Source organism: Anopheles bellator, chromosome X (assembly GCF_943735745.2).
Source record: "Anopheles bellator chromosome X, idAnoBellAS_SP24_06.2, whole genome shotgun sequence".
In the NCBI taxonomy this organism is placed as follows: Eukaryota; Metazoa; Arthropoda; class Insecta; order Diptera; family Culicidae; genus Anopheles; species Anopheles bellator.
Window position 1 is genome coordinate 10,590,815 of NC_071287.1, and position 23,414 is coordinate 10,614,228.

General features: G+C 47.2%; 1 protein-coding gene across 1 annotated transcript; it reads left to right on the forward strand.

The window, feature by feature from the left end:
- Positions 1–847: 847 nt before the first annotated feature.
- LOC131213731 (serine/threonine-protein kinase 32A) lies at positions 848–17,854 on the forward strand. Its single transcript, XM_058207846.1, has 9 exons — positions 848–902; positions 3,875–3,930; positions 7,384–7,549; positions 7,694–7,764; positions 7,881–7,969; positions 12,315–12,352; positions 15,721–15,846; positions 16,996–17,177; positions 17,252–17,854. Exons 1-9 carry the CDS (start codon positions 848–850, stop codon positions 17,852–17,854), a joined length of 1,386 nt encoding a protein of 461 aa, XP_058063829.1.
- The last annotated feature ends 5,560 nt before the right edge of the window (positions 17,855–23,414 follow it).

The window sequence follows — 23,414 nt, forward strand, 5'->3', positions numbered from 1 at the left end:
GCCAGCCAGTCCAGGAAGCCGGAAGCTAGTCGAGCGCTTACATCATTATAGATACACTGGGACAGAGCTGTATGGTAGAGGGAAGACCCACGCGCTTGGGACGCTTCCAGATACCCGACCGGGAATGGAAGTGTCAATAAACCATACCTCGACCGGGACTCGTTAATTGCAGACCCACCCCGCGGGGTGCTTCTAAGCCCACACCCGACCGAAGTCTCATCATTTTCGTTCCGTTCGTTTCGTTGCAACTCTGCTCCGTTCGCTTGCAGCCATGCAGGAGTCGTAGGATGGGCACGAAGTTGCGTGCGGCACGGTGAATTAATGTAAATTAAATAAATGCGCTAGCGTGGTTTAGCGATCTGAACTGGGAAAGCCGCCCGGGAAAGCCTGCCCAAACCAAATGGCGCATTCGTGTGTAAGGCCAATCGATTAGCGAGTTTCTGGTGCAAAGTGTGGTGCTCGTCGGGTCGGGAGCTGTGAAAAGACTCATAAAAAAACGTGTACCGTGCACGCAAAAATACCCAAAAGAGAGTCGCCGGACTCGGCTCGCCCGCCGATATCGCGCGGAGGGGTTGAATCGCGTGTCAGTTCGTGCGCGGTATCAGTCACATCGCCTGGCCTGGGATCGTGTTACGAGGTACGAGATAGCGGCAGTGGAAGGCACGGCACTGACTGGTGACCTACAACTGGCTGAGCTGAACCGGCAGAGGCCGGCCGGATGTCAACCGGATGAACAGTGAACCCGAACCCTTTGTACACTGACACTTCACCGAGTGCGGAGGACCGTACGCAGAGTGGCCCTGACTTCCGGAAGATCGCCCGGCGGCCTAGATCGGTCTCGGCAAGGATGGGTGTCAATTCGTCGTCCCGGCACGATGCGAGCCTGCTGTCGGAAGAGGACGGTAAGTTAGAGGATGGCGGGGGGATGGGGTAGAAGAAAGCACAGGTTTCCATCCATCTAGTAGTTTTCCGAAAACTCAGGGCACTGGCACTTGGCAGTTTTTGAACGCCTCTGCTGATTTATCCAACGGTTGGATAAATATGTAAGGCTGTCTAAAAAGTCGTGGACGTTTTTTGTATGAATTTCAAAACTTTATTTAAGATATTTTCGGTTTTCCGATTTGCGTCAAATACGCACAATTTTGTTGGAAAATTTGTTGTCCTTTTTAAAAATACTTTGTAGAAAACGTAGTCGTTATTGGCTAAAAACTCGAGGAATTCATTGTTACCACCCTTTTTTGAGCTCAGTTTTTCATCACTCAGGAAATTTTGTAATGCACGAAAAAGGTATCAATCGCTTTGTACAAAATCCAAACTGTACGGTGAATGCATTAAATCCTTCCAACCAAGCCCCCGGACTTCCTGGCGAATCATTAAAGACTTGCGTAACATTTCGTTGCCCTAGTGGAATACAACACCTTTTCTGTTGGCCGATCGCTAGCTTCCAACGGTGTAGTTCTTGACAGTAGAGATCCAAATGTAGTGTTTAGCCATACGAAAGCAACTCATAATGAAAGATTCCTTTCAAGTCCCACCATATACCCAGTACAACATTCCTAGCCGTTTTTCTTGCTATAGCCACCGGTTAAACTGCTTCACCACGCCCACGCCGTGGCGCCTAAACATCGAGCTTCTTTGTGAATCCAGCTTTGCGCAAATGGCTTTAAGCTGTTTGATGATTGATCTCTAGCTTTTGGCCGATGCTCTGATTACTAACATGCCGATCAACTTTGATTATTTCTGTTATTTTATCGACATTTTCGATGCCGTGTCTGCCTGTGCGAGGTGCATCTTTAACATCAAAAATAACTGAAACGGGTCGACGAAACCAAAATTTATCACAACTAGCTGTTAGAGTATTGGTATTATAAACACCATGCAAAAACACCATCAGCAATCTAGCTTGAATTGTCGCGTTGTTGAAAGAAAATTTTTAAAATGTATCGAATCTTCTTTTCGTTGACTTCCATTGTTAACACCCTGTAACTCACAAACGAAAGGAACAAACAAAAAACAGTGAAAGCCATGTTTTAAGTGTAAGGTATTAGCTTTAAAACGAGCTTAAACTTTACGATTGATACTTTACGAGATATCGATCACTGAAGGCATCTGTCGTGAAAAACGTCCATGACTTTTTAGACAGCCTTATTATAAGGTTGGGGAAATAGTCATCCATTATTTTTGGGTGACATTCAAAACTTTTAAGATGCTTTAAATTGTCGGATTTGCATCAAATATGCACCTGTTTTTGGAAAATGTGTTGTTTTCTCAAATGTAAGTTCTTATGAACCTGCTTCCCTTGCAGAAATTTTGGTCGTTATTGGCGAAAAACGTCTTTCGGTCCTTTCAAGACCCACCATATACCCAGTAGAACCTTCATGTGCTCTCTTTAAAGTTTGTTTTTGAAACTACGAAATGGATAACCCTGGAGTATAGACAGCCAGCAGTAATTAGTGGAGCTTGAATTAGTGCTGCTGCAACAATCAGGATCAGGTTTTCGATAGGGAACGAGCAATGTAGACCAACCCTCGCGCTGACCCAATGGCACCGAGCAAACCGATGCCTCGCCTTTGGCCTTCCTTCCAGTCGTAGGCGTCCCTGGGCAGTCCGGTGGGTCGAACACTTCGCCCTTCGCTCGTCCCTAGTGACCTGCTCAGCGGGCCTCCGTCTAAACCGCATCGTCCAGTAGTCGAAGGCAAAGAGTAGCTGAGGGCTCCCGAGTGCCCCGAGCGCGCTCATTAGTGTATTCTCTGGGATTCGGTTTTCGAACCGACGCCACCTTCGTGACCTCGACACTTTGTCGGTGTCACAGGAGTGTAACTCTTATAGGCCCCACCTGCACTAGGTAGTGTTACTCAACCCTGATTAGTTGTTACTTGGCCTCCACCTTTCATGACGACGACAGTGCTGTTGATTTCCTTCCACAATGCCAGTCCCCAAAACTCAAAGGGCCCCAGCATAGGAGTAAATGAGTTTACTTAGGAGCGCCTTGAAAGCCTCACGAAACATTCTCAAGCCCCAGACTTGCGCCAGTGTTGGGCGGGCGCTGGACGTCGTTGCATATTCAAACCGTCTATTGGTTCTTCAGGCAGGATTTTCACGGTGTTCACTTATTGATTTGTCCACACACGTCCGGCAGGTCCGGCTAAGGTGTGTTCAAAAAGTGTTCTGATGATTCTGTATTTATGCAGGCTACTTACGAGGTGTGTTCAAAAATTTTTGCAACTTTTGAATTTCCGCATGCTACGTGTATTCGATTTTCGATTTTCTAGTGGCTACATTAAAACAAATTTTTTACCGCTGCCGAATTTTTGGTGGCGCCTTGGGTTGCTACACAATCAATTTTTGACAGCTGTTTAGCTTGGACAAGATTTGGCTCATCGTCGATCATCGAAATCAATGATCGGATCGACGAAAATCGGATATGGTACGTAGGCCGTGGACATACAAAAGTTGCAAAAACTTTTGAACATACCTCGTATGTAGGTTGCTGCTCATGTTACTCACTTATGGTGACAAGTTAGACCATTTCGGAGTAATTTGTTAATTGTTGGCAGGTGTTTTGCTTTGACAAGTTTTGGCTCTTCGTCGAATTTTGCCTACTCCAAAAGTAACGAACCACGAAGCGGTAATTTGACTTTTGGAAACAGGAAAAAATCACAGAGAGCCCAGAGAGATCTGGGGGAACTGTTTTGAACACACCTCGTACAGGTACTGTAAGGTATTTGCACTACCGTCGATAAGGGTCCTGGATAGGGTTCTCTGTAGCAGACTTCGTTATGGCTTTCCAATCGTCGTCGTCGCTACCAACTCCACTTCTTTTGGCGCTGGTTCGTTGCCCGATTTGACTCTCTGCTCTTCTGCTTCTTTACAGTGAACTTCGACCATTTTCAAATACTGCGCAACATTGGCAAGGGCAGCTTCGGCAAGGTAAGTGACGCGTTCTGGGCGGCCGACCGTACTGACTTTTTGACAGACTTTACCCCCGACAGGCCATGTCTGGTTCCCGAGTCCGTCCGTCCGTCCGTCCGTCCGTCTGTCCGCCTGTCTGTCTCGGCCGTGTCGGCTCGTAGTCGTAGCCTCATAGTCTTGGCATCTGATTCACGCCAGCAGTGGCGGTGTGCTTGGGTCTCCGGTACACGGTTCGCAAGTTTGCAGCAGTCAGTTCTGTGTTTGTGCCGTACGAAGTCGCAGTCATTGAGGCAGCCAGTCAGGCAGGAAATCAGCAACTCAGGCACTAAGCGGTGCTCGATGTGCTCGAGTGTCCTCCGCATGTTCCACACTCACTCAACTTAAACGAGGCCGGTTATGCCTATCTCAGCTTGTATCTTACCTCTGTGCCGAGCGGCCAAAGGAAACGGCCAACAACATAGCAAGAACCCGGCCAGCGCTGCTGAAGTGCTAGTGTCATGACGGCTATGCTACGCACGTTACAGCCGACTCTGACGTCAACGGTGGAAAGTGGAACACCTCACTATCCACACCCTCACAAGACAGTGGCGTGTCTCTCGAGGTAGACGTAGCTCGCCGTAGGAGTGTGCGATGTAAGGTCCAGGGCACTTCCTTCTCCGACAGGCTCTTGAACCGCTCTCCGAACACCCCTTTCAATGGGGGGACTGGGTTGCTATACAACCATTGGACCATTGTTGAACTAATGAACTGTTGCGTGTTCCTAGTGGAGCTCCGAGCTGGGTTCGAAGTAGGCTAGGTGGTAGTGGAGGACCACCGCACCGGACCTCGTGGTTGTTATGGTGTTTTGCTTTTGCCTCAAGTTCAACATACACACACCAACACGCAGCAAGTAGACAGCATCGGGACTTCTGTTGGATGGATGTGTCTCGGAAGTTGGATGTGTCTGTGGGCTGGGCTGACGGATCGTTGGTATTGCACCTGACTGACAGGTTGTCGACAGTCATCGGCAGTGTCAAACGGAGTGTCCGCACTCTGCAGTGTGTGGCCACCTCCAGGAACAGGGACAGCCTCAAGCCTTAACGTGCCCCCAACGAGGCCACGGGGCTCCTTGTTTGCATCCGTGTTTTTGTACGCCACAAACCCAACCGCAAACGGTGTTGTGTGAAGTATCCAAGCCCAACCACAAGCCACCGCAACTCGAACGTCGGCGAGTCCTGTGGGAGTCTCGCACTGATTTATGTGGGCTCCAAGTTCAGTCGGGCGAAAGAACCTAATGAAAAGCAATGGACCATACCTAGCATCGCCGAGGGATGGGGATTTTTTGTTGTTGAACTGCTGGAAAGTGTCGGACTCGAAACTTCGGTCCCGGACCACGGGGTCTAGTAGCCCTCGGTGGAGGTGGGAAACTCCGCCAACTTCTGCCATCAATGTCTCCATAATTCACTCACCCGGACTCACCGGGCATCGGGCACTTTGGTGGTAAGCGCTACTGCCTTCACAGACGGTTCGTGTGCACGAAACATTTTATTCCTCTCTATCTCTCTGTCTCTCTCTTTCTCTCTGTCTCTCTCTCTCTCTCTCTCTCTCACACACACACACACACACGCACACACACACAGAGTCTTTCTCAATTTCATTGTTTCTTTGCTATTTCTGTCGGATTAGCACCTATAGGGCGAAGATTTAAAGAAAAAGTTTCGCGGCCACAAGGAGCTTCTGTGACTCCCTTTCCTCACAGCTCTACTCGACTTCGTGCAAAATCACGCACCTTGTTCGATCTTTTCCCCACCACTTACGGTTTTCCGGATCCGGTTCTTTCTGCGCTTTCGTCAACCACTGGGCGCCTCCATCGTTCGGGAGCTCTCTGTTGAACGATTGACAAATCGTCTCTCAAAGGTTTACTCTTAATTGATTTTGTGTTTTATTATTTTTGCTGGCAAATAACATTTGCAATGCCATCTTGCACAAGTTTCGTTGCATGTTGGATGAGCGATGAGCGTTTACATTTACGTGAAACGTTTTCGCTGTGTGCTGCTCCGAAAAAGTGTTTTTCGAGCGAGACTTCGATTGAGTGTCGACGTTCAGGGGTGTGCAAGTTGCAGGTTTCGAAAGGTTTGTTTAACGAAACCACTTGCGGTAGTCTAGGATCAACCGAGTTATTCTAGGGAGGTGGGCCATTCCTCAACCATCTTCCAGGTGTGGGGGTCTTTCACCACGTCGCCACGAATGACAGTGAACCGAGATTTCATCAAGAGAGGAACGTGTAGCGAAGATACAGTGCATGGCGAAAAGATTTTTGTTATGTGTTATGTGTCGTTTTGTTAGGTGGCCTTTTCTACAGTCCTCAGGTATTTTTTTTGTGCTCCAGATTGCGTTAATTAATTTTGCGCATTCAATTGAGTGGGTTTTTTTTCGCATACTCCAAGAATCATGAATAACCACATGTTTTCAATTGTTGCCTGGCCTGTTAACAAAGATGTTAATAACCTAAAACTTTGGTATTATCATCCACGATATCCTGCATTACTGCTTCTGGCTTGTGAATTGCCGCACTATCCTGCGGTTCAATGAAATCTTCACCAATAAAACTTCTTCATTCAACACGAACTTCACTTTCATACAGCTTGATTATTTTGCCGACTGATTGCTCGCTTTTGTGGAAAGTTCGTACAATATCTCTATTATTTTCACCACTAATATTCAAATTTAATAACTAATTTACTTCATATAGGTTCTCAAACACAATTCAGTGCGATCCCTATTACATCCTTGTGAGATGTATACGGTAACTCAGCCCGTTCAACCGTCAGAATAGCAGACTAATTTAGGTTCTTTGTCGGTTACCTTGCAATATTTAGACGATTCTGCCATATTACAAGCTCAGAAACAGTAAGATGTCTTGCGAATTCTGTATCGTGCGATTCTCAGCCCTAATTTTGCATTTTTACTATAAAAACATGTAAAAAAATAACGTTATTATTGCTCATAAATAAAATAAATGTTCTTCAGTTGCTTTACTACTGAGCAAAGCGAAGGAAATTGGCGCTAAAAACCTCAAGTTGGAAGCTAAACTAAGCTTGTTTTCGCCGGGCTCAAATTGACCTATGGCTTCAAATAGTTGCTCCAGTCTACTAGATTACCACTAAATGTCATTTTATCGCCTTAATTTTGCTCTTAGAACCTCAATCTAATATTCAACGTCTCAAAAGAACCATTCAAAAAGAAGATGTACACATATTATTGAAATGTTCAGGAGCTAAACTTCTTTTCGCCAACCACTGTGTAATGAGATAACAACTTGGGCCAGGGATCATACCATAGGGATGTCCGGGAAGTCGGTGTCACTCACCTCCTTTTGGTAGGAAGTCTCTCCTCCGAGTCAGTGAGGAGGAGCAGAAGACAATGAACGAAGGAACGTAATTGAAAAATAAATCTCTCGCCTCAGTGATTGAAGGAATTTTCGTTTCGCAGGTCTGCATCGTGCAAAAGAAGGACAGCGGTAACCTGTTCGCAATGAAGTACGTCAGCCGCAGCATGTGCATCGGGAGGGGTGCACTGGGCGGTGTGCTTAAGGAGGTGGAGCTGCTCGCTTCGCTCGAGCATCCGTTTCTGGTCAATCTCTGGTTTTCCTTCCAAGGTGAGTCCCCACATCACGCCACGCTACGAGGTGCTTGGCGTCATATGGCCTCATAGATACTGCAAGTCTCTGCAGAAAGGGCTACAGAGCGTTGGTACACCCCACATGTTTATTCTACGTTGCCCGTTGTCCTTTGACTCCTAGACGAGGAGGATCTGTTTATGGTGTGCGATCTGCTGGCCGGCGGTGATCTGCGTTACCATCTGCAGCATCAGGTAAGTTAGCCGGTAGCCATCGATCCCTGATCCAGACTCCGTAGGCCCAGGGAGTCCTGCGTCATCCGGACACAGATTTTTTGATCGACACCCACCCATCGCCCAACACCCAACAGGTGGAGTTTTCCGAGACGAGTGTCGCGTTGCTGGTGTGCGAGCTTGGGTCGGCCCTGGACTATTTGCAGAAGAAACGGGTCCTGCACAGGTACAGTAACTGCCACCACACTTAATAATTTCGATGCATCCCCCAACCGGTATCCCTTCGGGGTCTGTCAGGCGCCGTCTCAACTTGGACACTGCTCCGTGTATCGCATAGCTTCCGCCTGTTGCACCAACAAGTAGGGCGGCTTGCGGAGGATATGACATTCCCCCTTAGTGTGGCTTTGATAAGGTGTGGGCGGGTGGCAGGAAGGAAGCTCTAGATAAACTTAGACTTTTAAGTGGACAACATGCAACATGTGCGTGTATGTTTGTATGTGTGCCGTAGTCGCTGTAATTAATATTGCTCATGCCTTGTCAGAGCAAGCGTCTACATGTGTCTCTTAGTTCGCGTTAGAGAGAGAGAGAGACAGAGATAGAGACATAGATAGAAAGAGAGGGAGAGAGAAAGAGAGCTACGTTAATAAATGCTCCATGTGCCCCGCGTATATAACACCTAATCACCGGCATTTATCAGCAGCGCCCGCAGCACAAAAGCTTTTTCGAGCGCCATACGTCGCAATAGTTTTACATGGCGACAGAGTAGGTCAATGGCAGGACAGGACCACTAGGACCTGCTCCTGGCTGGCAGTCCATGGTTTGGTTTTTTTTAAACTTGGAACTTTGCTAGACATAAATGCTTGATCACAATGGTATAAAAATGCTTGAAATGAAAATGTTTTGAATTCAATCTATTTAAATTATATGTTATGCCACGTGGCATTGAGTCATTTTATCCTACTTATATCTAATAACTAACAACATTTTACAACCAGTTAACTTTAAAGAACTTCAGATAATTAGCTCTCCAATTGTTGGGTGGATAGAATTATTGCATCTATTGATTATGACTTCTTTTAGTTTGTTCATTCCAAATGATTGTCTTTGCGCGCCAGCAAGGTTTTGGTGTGTAAATTAAGGATCATTTTGAGAATTCTATTCAGTCTGATATGCATTGACTGGAAGTTATGTTTTCGAGCATTGCGACCACAGAGAAGAGGCATAGGTTAAGAAAGGGAGGAACACAGTTTTGTATATGAGAAGTTTATTTGAAAAGTTTAGTTTTGATTTTCTGTTGATTAATGGGTAAAGCATTTTGATGAGTATGTCTAGTTTTTTTTGTATGTATGATTCCTAAATGTGGTCGGTAGTTAAGTTTATTGTCTACTATCAGCCCTAGGTACATGATGCTAGAAGACCATGATACATTTTGACTATCTTTGTTGATATTTTTCCCAGGTAGAGGTATAATTCGCTTGCTAAATTTATATGGAAAAAAAATAAGCATGTACTTTCGATGGATTGATTTTTATCTTCCTGACAGTCAGTGTTGTCAGTCGTGTATGCCCACTTCAGCGTGACAGCGCCCCGCGATCTCTCGAGCGGCACCCTGAGATTTTGGTGTCTTGTGGTTGAGTGAAATCGGCCAAGGTCCGGTGCTATAGTCCTGTCTCGTGTGCCTGCGTTCATGCGATATGGCATCTAACACTCGCTAGGCGAACAAAGAACATCCAGGTTCCATGTGAGAACACCGCGGAACCTGGATCTAATTACAGCAACAAACGGATGCGGATACCTCCAGTCGAAAAGTTCATCCAGACCGAGGAGAAATCTAAGCAAGCCTTTAGGGGCCTAGGCGCCACATTAGCGGGACCAAAAAGCCCACTTCTCCATCAACGTTTGTTAATGACACCACTCATTTATGACGGCTGTCGCTTCTGATAGCACTTCCGTGCGGTATCTCATCTCATATCGCAACGGCGATAGGCACAGACGGCGATCAATGACGACCACATTACTACGCACGAGTGGATGTGTGAGTTCTCTACGAAATTATTAAATTCTTTTTACCCATACACAGTGCGCACTGTAGTCTATGGTCGTGGTGATGGCGCCTGACATCGTCGTCGCCGTCCTCGTCTTCGTCATTGCCGTCGTCGGTGCGTCGGCCTATTAATAAAGATGATTATTTATAAGTGGCTCGTCCCGCGAGACCGACACCGACCACGTTTGACGCCGAGCATGCCACCACTTTTTGAAGCACCGTGAACGGCACCACTTTCGTAACTCTTCGAGCCCCGTTCGTTCCCAATCCATTTCCTGGAACGTCTCCGCGCCCTGGTCCGCGCCCAGAGATAATGGTCTCTGCTGCGGATCGTAGCTTAACCGCCTGTTACGCGGGCGAGCTGTCGGCACGTTTGTCGAACGTCTCCACAGGGTGGCGAACGATAACTGTTATTGTTAAACAATCACACTGTTGACGACAGTTGTTACTAGACGGCTAGAATGGCTAACTAACCACGTGCCACACTTCGCCTTCTAGGTGTTCGCACAACGACTGGTTCTGTTATGCTTCCGCGCGTGCTACTAATTCATTTTGCAGAAGTCCAAAGAAGCACACTGGAACACTGAGACAGTGTAGATGCGCGAAACAAAACAAAAATGGACTACGGAAGAATTCGGAAAGGGGAAATTTGAATCAATTCGTCTTCCGAGATCCATAAGAGTTGACTGAGCGAACTGGAAAACGAAGACCAATAGAGTGAGGAATACAGTAGTTGGCCCGAAGCAGCCAAAGCATACTTGCAGCCGTGGCGCTCAACACGACTGCCGTAGCGCTCGACGCTTGGCTCTCAACGTCGGCCGCTCTTTCAATAATTTAATTTCAGCGACCGAGAATTGCATTAGAAACGCGCGGTTCTTCTGTTGACGGCGAACCTACTTAGATCCAAGAAACTTTCGCGTGTCAAAAGCACCGTCGTCACTAAGGACACGGCACGGCAAGACGTCGACGTTGCAAAGCGTAGCTTGCTGGCCTCGTAGCAACACCCATCTCCGATACCTCATTTCCATGTTCTATGGTGGGTTTTCAGTCAATTGATTTCCACTCCTGGCATGAATCCGGGGCCAGAACGGCCCCGAGTATGAGGATCACTGTAGTGCCCCGCCCAGGACGACTCCAGGGACCGCTAGGGTCCGACCAGGGACGGGTTGCCTGTGTGGAGCGCTGTTCCTATCTCTCAAATAAATATAAGGCTGGGGAAAAAGTAATCCATTATGTCTACTTCGAAATTTTAGATAAGATTCTTCCAATTGCCCGATTTGTGTCAACTATAAATTCCACTGCATTTCATAGAAAGCTTGGTCGTTGTTGGCGAAAAACTCGAGCAATCCATTTTCACAATCTTTTCTTGATCTCAATTTCTTACCGCTGTTAGTGTTTGGCTACACGGAAGCAACTCATAATTAACGATTCCTTTCAAGTCCCACCATATACCCAGCAGAACCTTCCTGGCCGTTGGTCGTTGTTTGACCACCGTTTGAGTTGCTGCACCAAGATATGACCACGACTATTTTCACACACTATTGTCGTATATTGTCCCATTTCTCATCCTCAATACCTATCCGTTTAAGAAATAGATTAATTTCATTCCGTTTGGCCAAAATTACGGAAATAAGAGTTCGATCCATCACGCTTTTTAGTGTTAATTGGTGTGGCACCGGAACATTGAGCTTTTTGTGAATCCAACTTTTTACAAATGGCTTAAAACTATTCGATAGTTAAGCTCCAGTCCGAACCTGAACGATGCTGTGATTACTAACAGGCCGTTCAACTTTGTTTTTTTCTGTAATTTTATCGACATTTTCAATAACAGTTCTACCTGAATGAGGTGCATCTTTAACGTAAAAAATAACTGAAACGGTTATTTATCGCTACTAGCGGTTAGAGTGTTGGCATCATAAACACCATGCAAAATTTCAATTGAATGTTCACCTTTTTTAAAGAATTACTGTAAAATGTACCGAATTTTCTCGTTGTTGACTTCTATCGTTAACACACTGTAACTCACAAATGGATGGAACAAACGAAAACTAGTGACAGCATTTTTTGAAGTGGGAAGTTTCAGCTTTCAAACGAGCCTAAACTTGACTGTAAGACCGATACTTCGCGAGATATCGATCACTAAAGTCATCTACCGTGAAAATAATGGATTACTTTTTAGCCAACCTTATACATTCCTTTCGGCATTCTGCTATGACGTGCACCGAACCACGATCCTCTGGGGGGGGGATCCTTGACGGTGTATTGACGTAGCAATATACTTAGTTGCCGTGATTTGCTGGTTTAGGCGTGGACCTGAAGAGCTCCACACCGGAAATGAGAACGGCAGGCAATGTGGGCTGCAGAGATGCATCGTAGAGTAGGATATCCATATCAATACGAAGATGATTCTCATGCTTTGGGTGTTTGTTTGTGTGTGTCTGTGTGCTCATTTAGGTATTTCATGAGACTGTTTTCTGGTGTCTTTCCTTCTTTCCTCGCCTGAACTGCCCGCTGGACGTACCTGCAGGGACATCAAACCGGACAACATTCTGCTGGACGAGGAAGGTAAGATTCAAAACCTTGGCAGAACCGAAGCCTTCGTGGCTTCGTGGCGAGGCGAGCCGAGAAATATGAACTGATAATCATCTTCCAAGTACTACTGCCTTTATAATTACACACCGTGGGCTACGGGCAGAAAGGACACACGTCCTGACGGGATCGCAGCTCACAGAGAAGAGCTGCCATACTACTACTGGTATACTTAAAAACTTTCCTCATGTCACACCAACCAACACGGGCTAACGGGGTTTGAGCCCAGGTCTGAGCTGCGGGCTTCAATCCAATTGCCAAGAAGAGCATTCTGCAGTCCCCGAACGCACTCGGCTGTTGAGGGTTTGGTTCCACAACCCACAGCACCAACCAGTCTGCCGCCTCGTCGTGGCTAAGGGCCATTAGTGTTTGGCCCCCTGTGGCCAACCCACAACGCAAGGGGTGGAGTTGTGGCTCCATTTGTCCCTGTGTCCGTAATTGCGTTACCCTTCGGCAATTGATTGCGTCGTCGTGTGGATGACACTCCGTTTGCCGTCCGTCACTGACATCACTGTGTGTGCGGGGTTTCGGTTTCAAGCCGGCGGTTACAGTTACAGCACACTATTGACGGACTTCTTGGCCATCCGTGCCATCTTCGGACCGGAACCGGAAATTGGCTGCATTCGTCTGTGCAAATCGAAACGGTTCGTGTAACGGTCCTCAAAGGCAACGTTGCAACTCGTGGAAAGTGGAACCGATTTCAGAGTAAAGTAACTAGGAACAGGCAAGACTTGCTGGGACTCTCGTGTCCAAGTCCATGTTCCGGGGGTCCGCTTCTGACGAGTTTGAAGCGCTCATTATTTTTGCAGACTTTCTCTCAAAGTTTTCACGCGCGGATCAAAGTGGGCATAGCCCGTCACTCGTTTCCATCTCTGAACCGGCGTTTTGCTGTCCCAGGACGACAGGCACGTCCTTAAGCATGTGCGTAACAGTTCCTGGTACAAACGTAACAATCATTATTCCGTTCTTAGGATACTAGTACATTGTGGGAAAAGTAAAGTATGGACTTCCTGTGAGGCATCGGCAACTATAAAACAAAATCCTCAGGGTGATTGTTTCTTCATCAGTACCATCATGCACCACCACCACCAACTATTTCCCTGCCCTGGGCCAAACCATCCAAAAACCACACCAGAGGCGGTAACCGCTTCCCGGAAACGAATATCTGCCGATGGATTCGCACCGCCGCCGTCGCAGCAAAGCGTTAAATAATGGATTCTGCCGATCGATTGGGTGCTCGGAAGCTGCGAGAAGATAGGACTCCCATCTTTTCCAATCATCTGCGCGCGGTACTGCGCTCTAGCGCTCTCGAGTGCCTGGCATGGCAGCCTTTTGCAGCAAGCCCTGTAGAAGAAGAATTTCAAAAATTGTGTGTGTAGGTAATCTTCATTCGCCCTTTTTTTTCGTTTGCCACACTTTGGAACGGAACCGTTCCCTCTTGGTTCACGTGGAAGGGATAATGGAAGGGATTGCACGATGGTGATAATGGTGGTAGAGCCACCAGCGACCCAGCAAAACTCGGGTCCGACGTGCACAAACGCTCCACTTTCATTAACCAGGGTTTGTAAGTGTACAATGTACACAGAGAAAAACTGACTCAAAACTCAGATTTTTTACTCATGCACTTGCTTCGACTCCACGTTCAAAAGCATGTGCGCAAATAAAAAAAACCGATTTTACTACGGGCAGCATTTTACTGGAATAGATCGACAAACCTGGAGCGGTTGGAGTCGGTTTTCCGTGGTCAAATTGTGGCTGTTTTTATCGCGTACCATTCAGTACCATTTGGTGCCGTTCGCCAACTGAGAACCCATGTAGAGGTGTTTAACGAACCGTGCATTTCGATAGAGGAAGTGCAGTTTTTAACCTGAACCATGCCCTCACATACCTTGGATACTCTATGAAAGGATAGGTTTCCGAGCAGTTCACGTCACGCTCGGAATATAATTTCATCATCTTGATGCCATCTTGATGGACAACGCAATTCATTTTTCTGAATCTGAATCACAACGACGCACAGCGCGACCTTAATTTCGCCTCCAGTCTCTAGTCTCCATAGTCGTTTACATAATGAGTGTCGTTCAGTGTAGCAGATACTCAGTAGTCGCGCCGTTGATCTGTTTTCCCATGTCCGCTTTGCGCTTCGCGGAAATGGGCCGAGATCGGTTGCTTATGCCATTCTGTCAGTGTTAGGTTTGGCACTTCACTAAATGGCCTTGTGTCTTGTCGCTCTGCTTAAATGACTCCCGACTGCCGTATGATTTTCTGTTTGACGAATTGACGAGGGTTTCGAACGTTTAACCCGATACCTGGCCAGTATTAAAGACAACGCTTCAAATCGATCAGAGTATCACAGAATTTTCTCAAAAATACCACAATGAACGCTTTCCAGGTCGCTATCGCTTTTGGTATGACGTACTAATCTTCGCGGATTTCGCAAGTTAACTTATACGTCAAACACGAACATTTTCCAAAACACCACGTTCGACGGGTCGATCCAGTCATATGATACCCTCGTTCCTCGTGGACGCAGTAGTACGTCCAACGACGCGTACTGTGACACTTATGATGTCTTAACATACCGCACTCCCGCACTGTTGCCTCCGACGCGATACCTAGCTGCCCGGTTTGATTGCCTCGCCGAGCGCGTCATATTCGGCGTGGCAGGCCTTCCATAGCCGGCGCGCATACAAGTCAGATTCTGGCGTATCCGGGTCGTCCATTCGGGGACCATAAAATTGCGAAATAAACGCTCTGTGAAGTGAAGCTCATGCGGATCCCTGGTGGGGCTGGGAACGGACCAAGGGAATCCTGGTACCGCTGGCACTATTTGATTGTGTACCTTCAGCGTGTTTACTGCCTTGCATTTTATTACGCCAGCTGGCACTCTATGCAACAGCTCGCACAGGTTCACAAATAACGGCTGCTCGAGGTTTTCGTCCATTGCCCACCAAGCCACCCTGAGCCTGAGCGTGCTGTGTTAGTGTCGGTCGCTCCGGGGTTCTTCTGCTTTTCGGGAGCGACTTGGATGGCGGGGGCCCGGGGCCGACAACAGTTAGACAATTAACTCGCCCACTGCAACTACGCCTGCTTGGATCCGTTAGTGGTTGCCTCGGTCTTCGCCGTCGGATGACCCACTAGAGTGTGGCTTTGCGCTAGCCTTTCGTGTAATTCTAATTAATTGTTCCACTTTCGAAGCCGAAGTATGGCTCGGTCCAAACATCCGATCCAAACAAGTCCTCACGTCCAGGGCTATCGATCAGGGCCTGCAGTCAGCGCGCTTAACATATCCACTATCTTGCTTTCTCACTCTCTCTCTCTCTATCGATATCTACTTGTGACAGGACACGCTCACCTTACGGACTTTAACATCGCCACTCGCCTGCCACCGGACGGACTTGCCTGCAGCATGTCCGGTACCAAGCCGTACATGGCCCCGGAAGTTTTCATGTGTGCCTTAGAAGAAGTCGGTAAGTGAGTGTGGCCCGCAGCGCTGCCAGGGGTTTGGGCCAGTTCGATCGATTTTATTATTATTAGCATAGTTGGCGCGATCTTCCGATTCGGGCTATGGCCGCTCATGGCCTCTCCAGTCATCTCGGCACGCTGCCCTGTTCTTCCAGTCACCAAAGCCGAGCAGGTCCTTCCAACAATTGTATTCGGCAATTGTGTTGTTTTGCCTTTGGGAGCGCTGTCTGCGGGACTGTGTTTTAATCTTTGTTTTATCCTCGTTTATTTCGAGAGCTGCCTGTTCTGCTGCTCTGTCCAGTTGCACAAAAATCTCTGTGGGCAACAGTTGCGACCGAGACATGATATTAATGTCGTCCGCATATGCAACTATCACTAGAGCAGTATATAGGCTGTTTCTTTCTATACTGTCGTAGGGTTGTTTGAAGTCATCGAAAATTTGATCGGAAGTCGACGTTATATCCCCGTTATGCATTTTTGGAGAATATTTGATCAGATACTCTTTCACCATTCTTCGGGTCCAGATTTTCAGTATTGGTGTGTGCAACGTAATGGCTAATCCGTTACCGCCATGTTTGAGTAATTCCTCCGATATTTCATCCATACCAACAGCTTTATTATTTTTGAGCTGAGCTATAGCAGTTCCTATCTCTATTTCTGTTGGGATTTCATAGTTTTCGTCCTTTTTTATGGTAGTTACTGAGAATTCTGTAATTCTGCGAAATAATCAACCCATGTCATCCTATGATATTTCCATCTCCGCCTTTACACAGTGTTGTGCGAGATGCCTTTCTTACAGATGTTTACGGTTCAATAGGCTCGTCTGGTGTTGTTCGTCCGATTTGATTGTTGTTATCGTTTGAGAGATGTTGAGCATGAAACTTCTTTCCTCTTCTTGGGGGCAACGATGGTTACCCAACACAAATTTTACTCCCATGCCCAGCCAGCATTTGCACGGGAGCATCTACCGAGATACTGTTCATTAATTTATTCCACTCCATGGAAGCGAATCAATCGCGATTGATTGACGCAGCGCAGCCTCTTGTCCCAGTCCCAGAAGTCTTGTCAGCTGTGCTCCACACTGGAGAAACATTCCATTCATCGTATCTCTCTCTTTCTCTCTCTCTCTCTCTCTCTCTCTCGTTCTTTCTCAGCCGGGTATAGCTATCCCGTCGACTGGTGGAGCCTCGGTGTGGTGGCGTACGAGATGCGTTGCGGTGCGCGGCCATTCATAGTGCACTCGTCGACACCGCTGAGCGAGGTGAAGAACGTTCTCAGCACACCACCACACTACCCACCGTGCTGGAGTGACCACTTCGTCGATCTACTGACCAAGGTGAGTCCAACGGAAAACGGAAGATCCGGGCATAAGCCTGCATCCCGCTCAGCTGTTGCCTGCACTTTCGATAGATGCTGAACGTGCACCCGGGCGCCAGGATCAGCACGCTGAAGGAGCTGCGGCTGACGAAGCTGCTGCGGGGCACGGATATCGACCGGGTGCTCGGCAAGCGCACCAACCCACCGTTCAAGCCTTCGAAGGACCACCTCAACTGCGATCCGACGCTGGAGCTGGAGGAGATGATCGTGGAGACGAAGCCCCTGCACAAGAAGAAGAAGCGCCTGGCAAAGCAGCGCTCGGTGCACCGGGAGCTCCAGCAGGGCGGCGACGGCCAGCTCTGCCACAGCCAGCTGGACACCCAGCTGCTGAAGGAGTTCCTGGTCTACAACCGTTACAAGGAGCTACGGCGCAAGGCGATGGAGGCGAAGGAGTCCGAGTGGCAGCGGGAGCTCGACCAGGCGATGGCCAACTCGCACGTCTCGCCGACGCCGCCGACAATGACGACGCCGGCCGTGTCACTGGCGCCGATCAGTGAACAGCCGGCCACCTCGGCCGACTGCACCTGTGGGCTGCCCCGTACTGCCCCGATGACCGTTCCCGTGGCCCCCGGCCAACACGCTTCCGACAGCATCGATTACATTGACCGGACACCTTCCCCGAGGAGTAGCGTCTAGAAGTTGCCCAACCCTCATATCTAATCCTTGAATCTTCAAGAGGCGCCAGAGGCGCTGCCCCGTCCGCCGCTGATCCTGGCTGACCATCGGAACTAGAAGGCACACAAACGCCGACACATACACCCGACACACACCCGACACACACCCGACACTTACACACAGTACAATGAAACACCATTTAGAGTAAAGTGCCCGCCCGCTCACGTATCGGCAGCGCCATCTGGGGGCGAAGTGGGCTGCAGATAGGCTGTAGTGGGCGGCGCGTGGCAGGCAATGTGATACACTCCTTTCCCCGAACGCTTAATAGAAATTCCCCGCCCCTCCCAAATAGAAAACAGGTGAACAACTCAAACAATTACTGTGTAATAGAATGACACTGGTACACTGTGACCGAAACCGAAACCTTTGTGAAATTAAAACCGAACAAAACCCAACAAACCCAAAACCGACTCCTGTGCGTTGTGCTGTCCGGGGTGGGTCAACTGTGCTGTGGTTAGGGGCCAAGAAGTTGTGCCTAGGGAAGATCTGTTGCGACGCGGACTGGACACGACCTGGAAAGGCGGTCTCCCTGGGTACTTCCTGGTAAGTAAACAAATACTTCGTCAAATACCGTTCGTTCAGCGCTCGTCCAGAATCGATGATCTAAACCTCCTCCTGGCGAGCTTTGCTAGACACCCGTCCCCACTCTAGTGCTGCTCCGGTGTCCGGGCTCCGAACAAGTTTCTTATCGAACATCGACATTGACCCAAAAGCTTTGCAGACCAACGCTTTCTTTCTGGGACGCTCGTCGAGGGCTCTTGTTCCTTCATCTTCGTCGGGAACAAACAAGGGCAGCAATATAATACAAGTTGCTAGCGCGAACAGCAAGCAACAGCACCATTCGCTGGTGAAAAGTGAAGCATCGCGGTCCCCGGGAGCTACCGGTCACGAACCAGCCGACGCCAATAAAGTTACGCCAAAAGTCGTAAACTATCTGCCTCACCTGCCTCTTAGCAGTGTCTCTCTCTCTTTCCCTCTTTCGCTCTCTGTCTTTGTCTCTCTTTCTTTTCCCCCTTTCTGCCTCTCTGGTTCGCTCTCTCGCTTTGCTGAAAAATTGCACTGGAAATCCCAAGGAATAGGAACGTACACACTAATGAATGCCAGCCGTCGTCCACGGCGTGCGCCGTCGTTGAGGGGTTTTCCGGGGCAGGGTTTTCCTGTGCAGAACGCTTTCTAGCACAGTGACTCCCTAAACGCCACATTTGCAGGGCTGCCGCGCAGGAGAATTTGGAGGAACCCCTTGCAGAACGTGACGTTAGCGGTCCGCAGCGCACCATGGCCCCAGTGGTGCACTTGGCTGATTGCAAATGCGCCAACCCATCCACCCTGCGATTCGGAGGAAAGCCTGTACCAGCATCCCATTCAGCTCCCTCCCTATTCTGTACCACGTCGGAAAGTCGGAAGATGTCCCACGCGAAGACTCGGCCGGCGTCCCGCCAACTGGGACCCAAGTGGACCAAATCGATCGGGCTAACCGATCGGGTTCTCCATCGTGTTGATCGCTTCTCTTAATAGTAGTATTATATTTTGCACGTTCGATTTGGTGGTTTATATTAGTAGATTGCCAATTGGCTCTTGATGGGTATATTTTTATTCTTCTCATTATCGTATAAATTTACAATCTAACCTGGTGGTAACGCATTTTTCGTTATTCGACCTTTGTTGGTGGCTGGAGACGTCGATGCAGGAAAACTTTGCTTTGAAAATCCCGGCGCTGGTTGGTTTTTAAGTAACTTAAAAATAACTTAACTTAATTACTTCCTTCTTTATCTTAAGATTTTTTGCCTTATTTCCTAACTAATTTACAGTTGATAGGGTAGTTATGTGACCTGAACTATTATATTTTTTTTTAATCCTAGAAGAACGGACCGGGCCGTATTAATAACTATTCTATTGTTTTGATGGAAATTCTGTGTCAACTTTACTATGTGTTGGTGGAAAGTGGGGATGTTTCCCATTTTGTGGATGTCTGTTGTGCTGTGCCATGGAGGTAGGTTGAGTGATTCATCCAAACCTACTGACTTTTTGTTTTGGAGGTTTTGAATTATGTTTTGGATCTCACGGGACTTAATCAGGACGGTTTGAGGATTTATGTTTAAACTGGCGTTGTTGTTGTAGTCGTTATCAGTGGATTGTACCGTTCTGTCCAGTGGACTTGTTCGGCATTGCTTTATTGTATGTGATTTTTCGAAACAATTTTTAATAGCTTCGCTTTTTTCTTGGGGCTTTAGCAGGAGTACGCCATTTACTTTCAAAAGAGGAGTGGTTTTGTGGTTTCCTCGGATGATTTTAAGACATTTTCAGATTTTGTTGCTGTGATCGCTTGTCTGTAGTTTGCCTTCTTATCGGCTTCATTATTTTTAATCCACTTATTAGCTTAGCTGAGATTGGAGCCAAATTGTGCTCGCAACTTTAACGCCACTTTGACATCAAAATTGTCACAAAGGATGACAGAAACGAAGCATTCGAGACATCGTCTGCTTCAAAAATGGTCTCGTTGTCTCCTCGTCGCCATCATGCCGCCATGTGCACAGGGATTTCTTTTAAACATTGTAAAGCTTACCTAACAGGCTGGCACCGACCACTCGGTCCGGAAGGCGCCTTTCCGGAACAGCAGCTGGTAATGCCTTGATTGGTACCTAGTCACATCTGCCACAAGTAAATGTTTACACTAGTACCGACTGAGCGTGGAATGAGAATTTGATTCAACCTACGTCCGAGTCCAAGTCCAGTCCAAATCCCGCAATCATCTCCTAAACACACAGTGCGACACCTGCCTATTCCAATACTGAGGCTTCCTCTGGGCCAGTGCCGTCGATTTGAAGTTTTGTTTGTTTTTACGTCATTCGAACGTAGCTTGATCGTTTTATACATCGGCAAGAGCAAAGTACTAATTATACTAATTTTGCCAGTCAGTATCTTTCCGAAATGATGCACATCGTTGACATTGGCAACTAGTTCGAGAGTTTGAGCTTCAGAGTTCTTTGCCTCTAATCGTTGTACTCTAATCGTATTTTTATGCAAAATACGGTGCTCTTCGTTTCCATGAAACATTTGAATAAAACATTTCAACCATTTTGATATCTTAGACTTTATTAGCTTTCGCCTTAGATTAAATATCAAATAGCTAATTAGGTTCCAATTTAAAAAAAATGCTGAACATAATCAAATGGTTGGCTGTTGAGATTGAATTGAAAGGTCATGCCAATCGTGCAAATAAAATAACTAATTTTTGGGGTATAGGATAGTTATTGGTGGTGAAATTTATTGACATCAAATAATCAATTCCGGCCGGAAGCGGCCAGCGTTAGCGCGGCTAGCGAAAGAAGAAACTCAAATGGAACGAAATCGAACCCGGCCCATGACAACGGAAAATAAAAGAGAATTTTGGCGCAAAACACCGGTACCGATGTGTGCGTGAAGCTACAAAGCCAGAAACCGGAAGTCTGCAAGATGTCGAAAGGCAGATGCCCAGTCGACAGGCAAAAGTTTGGCAACCATTCGCTCATTATTATCTCATCGTCGTCGTCGTCTGCGTCGTAGCTAAGGTGTGTCTGTGTGTGTGCGGAGGAAAATGGGGAAAAGTTCGTAACGAAATAAAGCAAAACAAGAAAAACATCGTAACAGGAGCGAACCGTGAAATTCGTGGCGAAAAAAGTTTTTTGCAGCACCAAACCAGGAGGGTTTTTGGTGTTGTGTGTTGGACATTTTTGTTGACTTTTCCCCGGTGGTCAGGTTATTAGTCCGGTTGGCTGTATTTCGCGGCACGCTGTCTGGTTAGTAGGTGTCAGGGCTTGGGAGGCCGGAGAGGCCAAGGTCCCAGCACAACGCATATCGCATCGCCAGATGTACGTTTTTCGGTCGGGCTTTTAGTTCCAGGTCGCGCGCTGTTCCACGGCCGTAATACCAGGTCTATACGTTGAGAATTTAGTAGTAGTTGAAGTAGTTTCTTGCAACATTCGTCGGGTTTCCGTTAGCTGAGGCCCGGGGCCCAAGAAACAACTAGAGCGAAGTTCAATTCGGTTGCAAAACGAGCGAACGGTCCTGACGCGATCTCTGCGAAGAACTGGAGTGTTCGATAAGTTCTTTGCCTCGATGACATAGGGCGTTACTACGAGCCTAATTTTGGCACACTCTGTTATATGTCGATATACTCTTCATATGAGCGTCTGTGTTAATTTCAATCGATAGCCTTTTTTTACAAGCCATTTAGTATCGGCGCGTTACAGTATTTTTCACAATATAAAAAAAAACATGTCGATAATTGGTCGATAGCAGTTATTGAATTATATTTGGTAGGTTGAAAAGTAAAACAAATTTATGAACGAATATTGAAATTAATAATTAATTAATTGAAATATTAGTACATTAAAAACCGTGCCGTGCGAAGCGAATTTAAACGTGTTCGTACAAGTCTTGAAGACGATACATGTCAAAGACGTCCAAAAACATTAGCAACACCTGAAATCGTACAAAAGAAAACAGAATGTAGTATTGGAAAATCGTCGAATGACTAAAAGAGATTTAGTACAAGGTCTAGGCATCTCATTGAGCAGTATAACCAATATTATGACTGAAGTAGTGGGTTTCAAAAAGTTGATTGCAAAATGGGTGCCGCATTCGCTGAAAATGGAACAACGCCACAAGAGGTCACAATAGCATTTTGAAAATGACCAAAATCCATTAATTGAGCATGGAATTGTTTCAGTATCCACCGTATTCTCCAGATTTGGTCCCTAGCGACTTCCATCTGTTTTTAGACCCAAGTAATGTTTCAGACCCACATTGATGTTTAAGGAGGCTATACTGTATAACAAAGTGAATATCAAACGATAAAAATGTATTTTTCTTCTGGAGTTAAAGAACTTATTGTACAGCCCAGTACCTTATCACACTCCCACAGGGTGTGTAGGATGTACATGTGCATTAAGTGAGAGTGTGTGATTAGAGTGTGTGTGTCTTTTTGCAGGTGCGGTTATTATGTCGCTTCAGCATGACGTGCTCCGCCGACTCCACAGCCCCAGGGCACCAGGTACAGTGCAGGGGATCGTGTAAACCCGTTTCAGTGCAGCTACTATCGGAGCTCGGATCCATGATGCTTCGAGAGCAGCTGTGAACAAGTGGATGTCCACGCGTCCATGTTGCCTTTCAGGCTATTGTCAACATTCTATGACACGCGGGTGGGGTCCGTATAACTTTTCCTACTTTTGCAATTCCCAATCCGTACCACTGTCCAAGGCGTATGCTGATCCTACGCTTTGCCAGTAATGGCTTGTAGAAATTACATGTTTCAGATAGCGACCATAATACCATAATACAATATACAGCACCGACCGAATGTAAATACGCAGATTGTGAATCTTGGTCTAATGCTGTTTTGGCTTGCGGCGTAGATGTGGCTGGGGCATCTGGATATAATTGAATAAATTGAAGCATAATTCCGATGCGTCGGGGAAATTGTTTTCGTATCATCATCATACGGAAGACCGTTGAGAAATTTCCGATTCATGCAGCTGCGGCC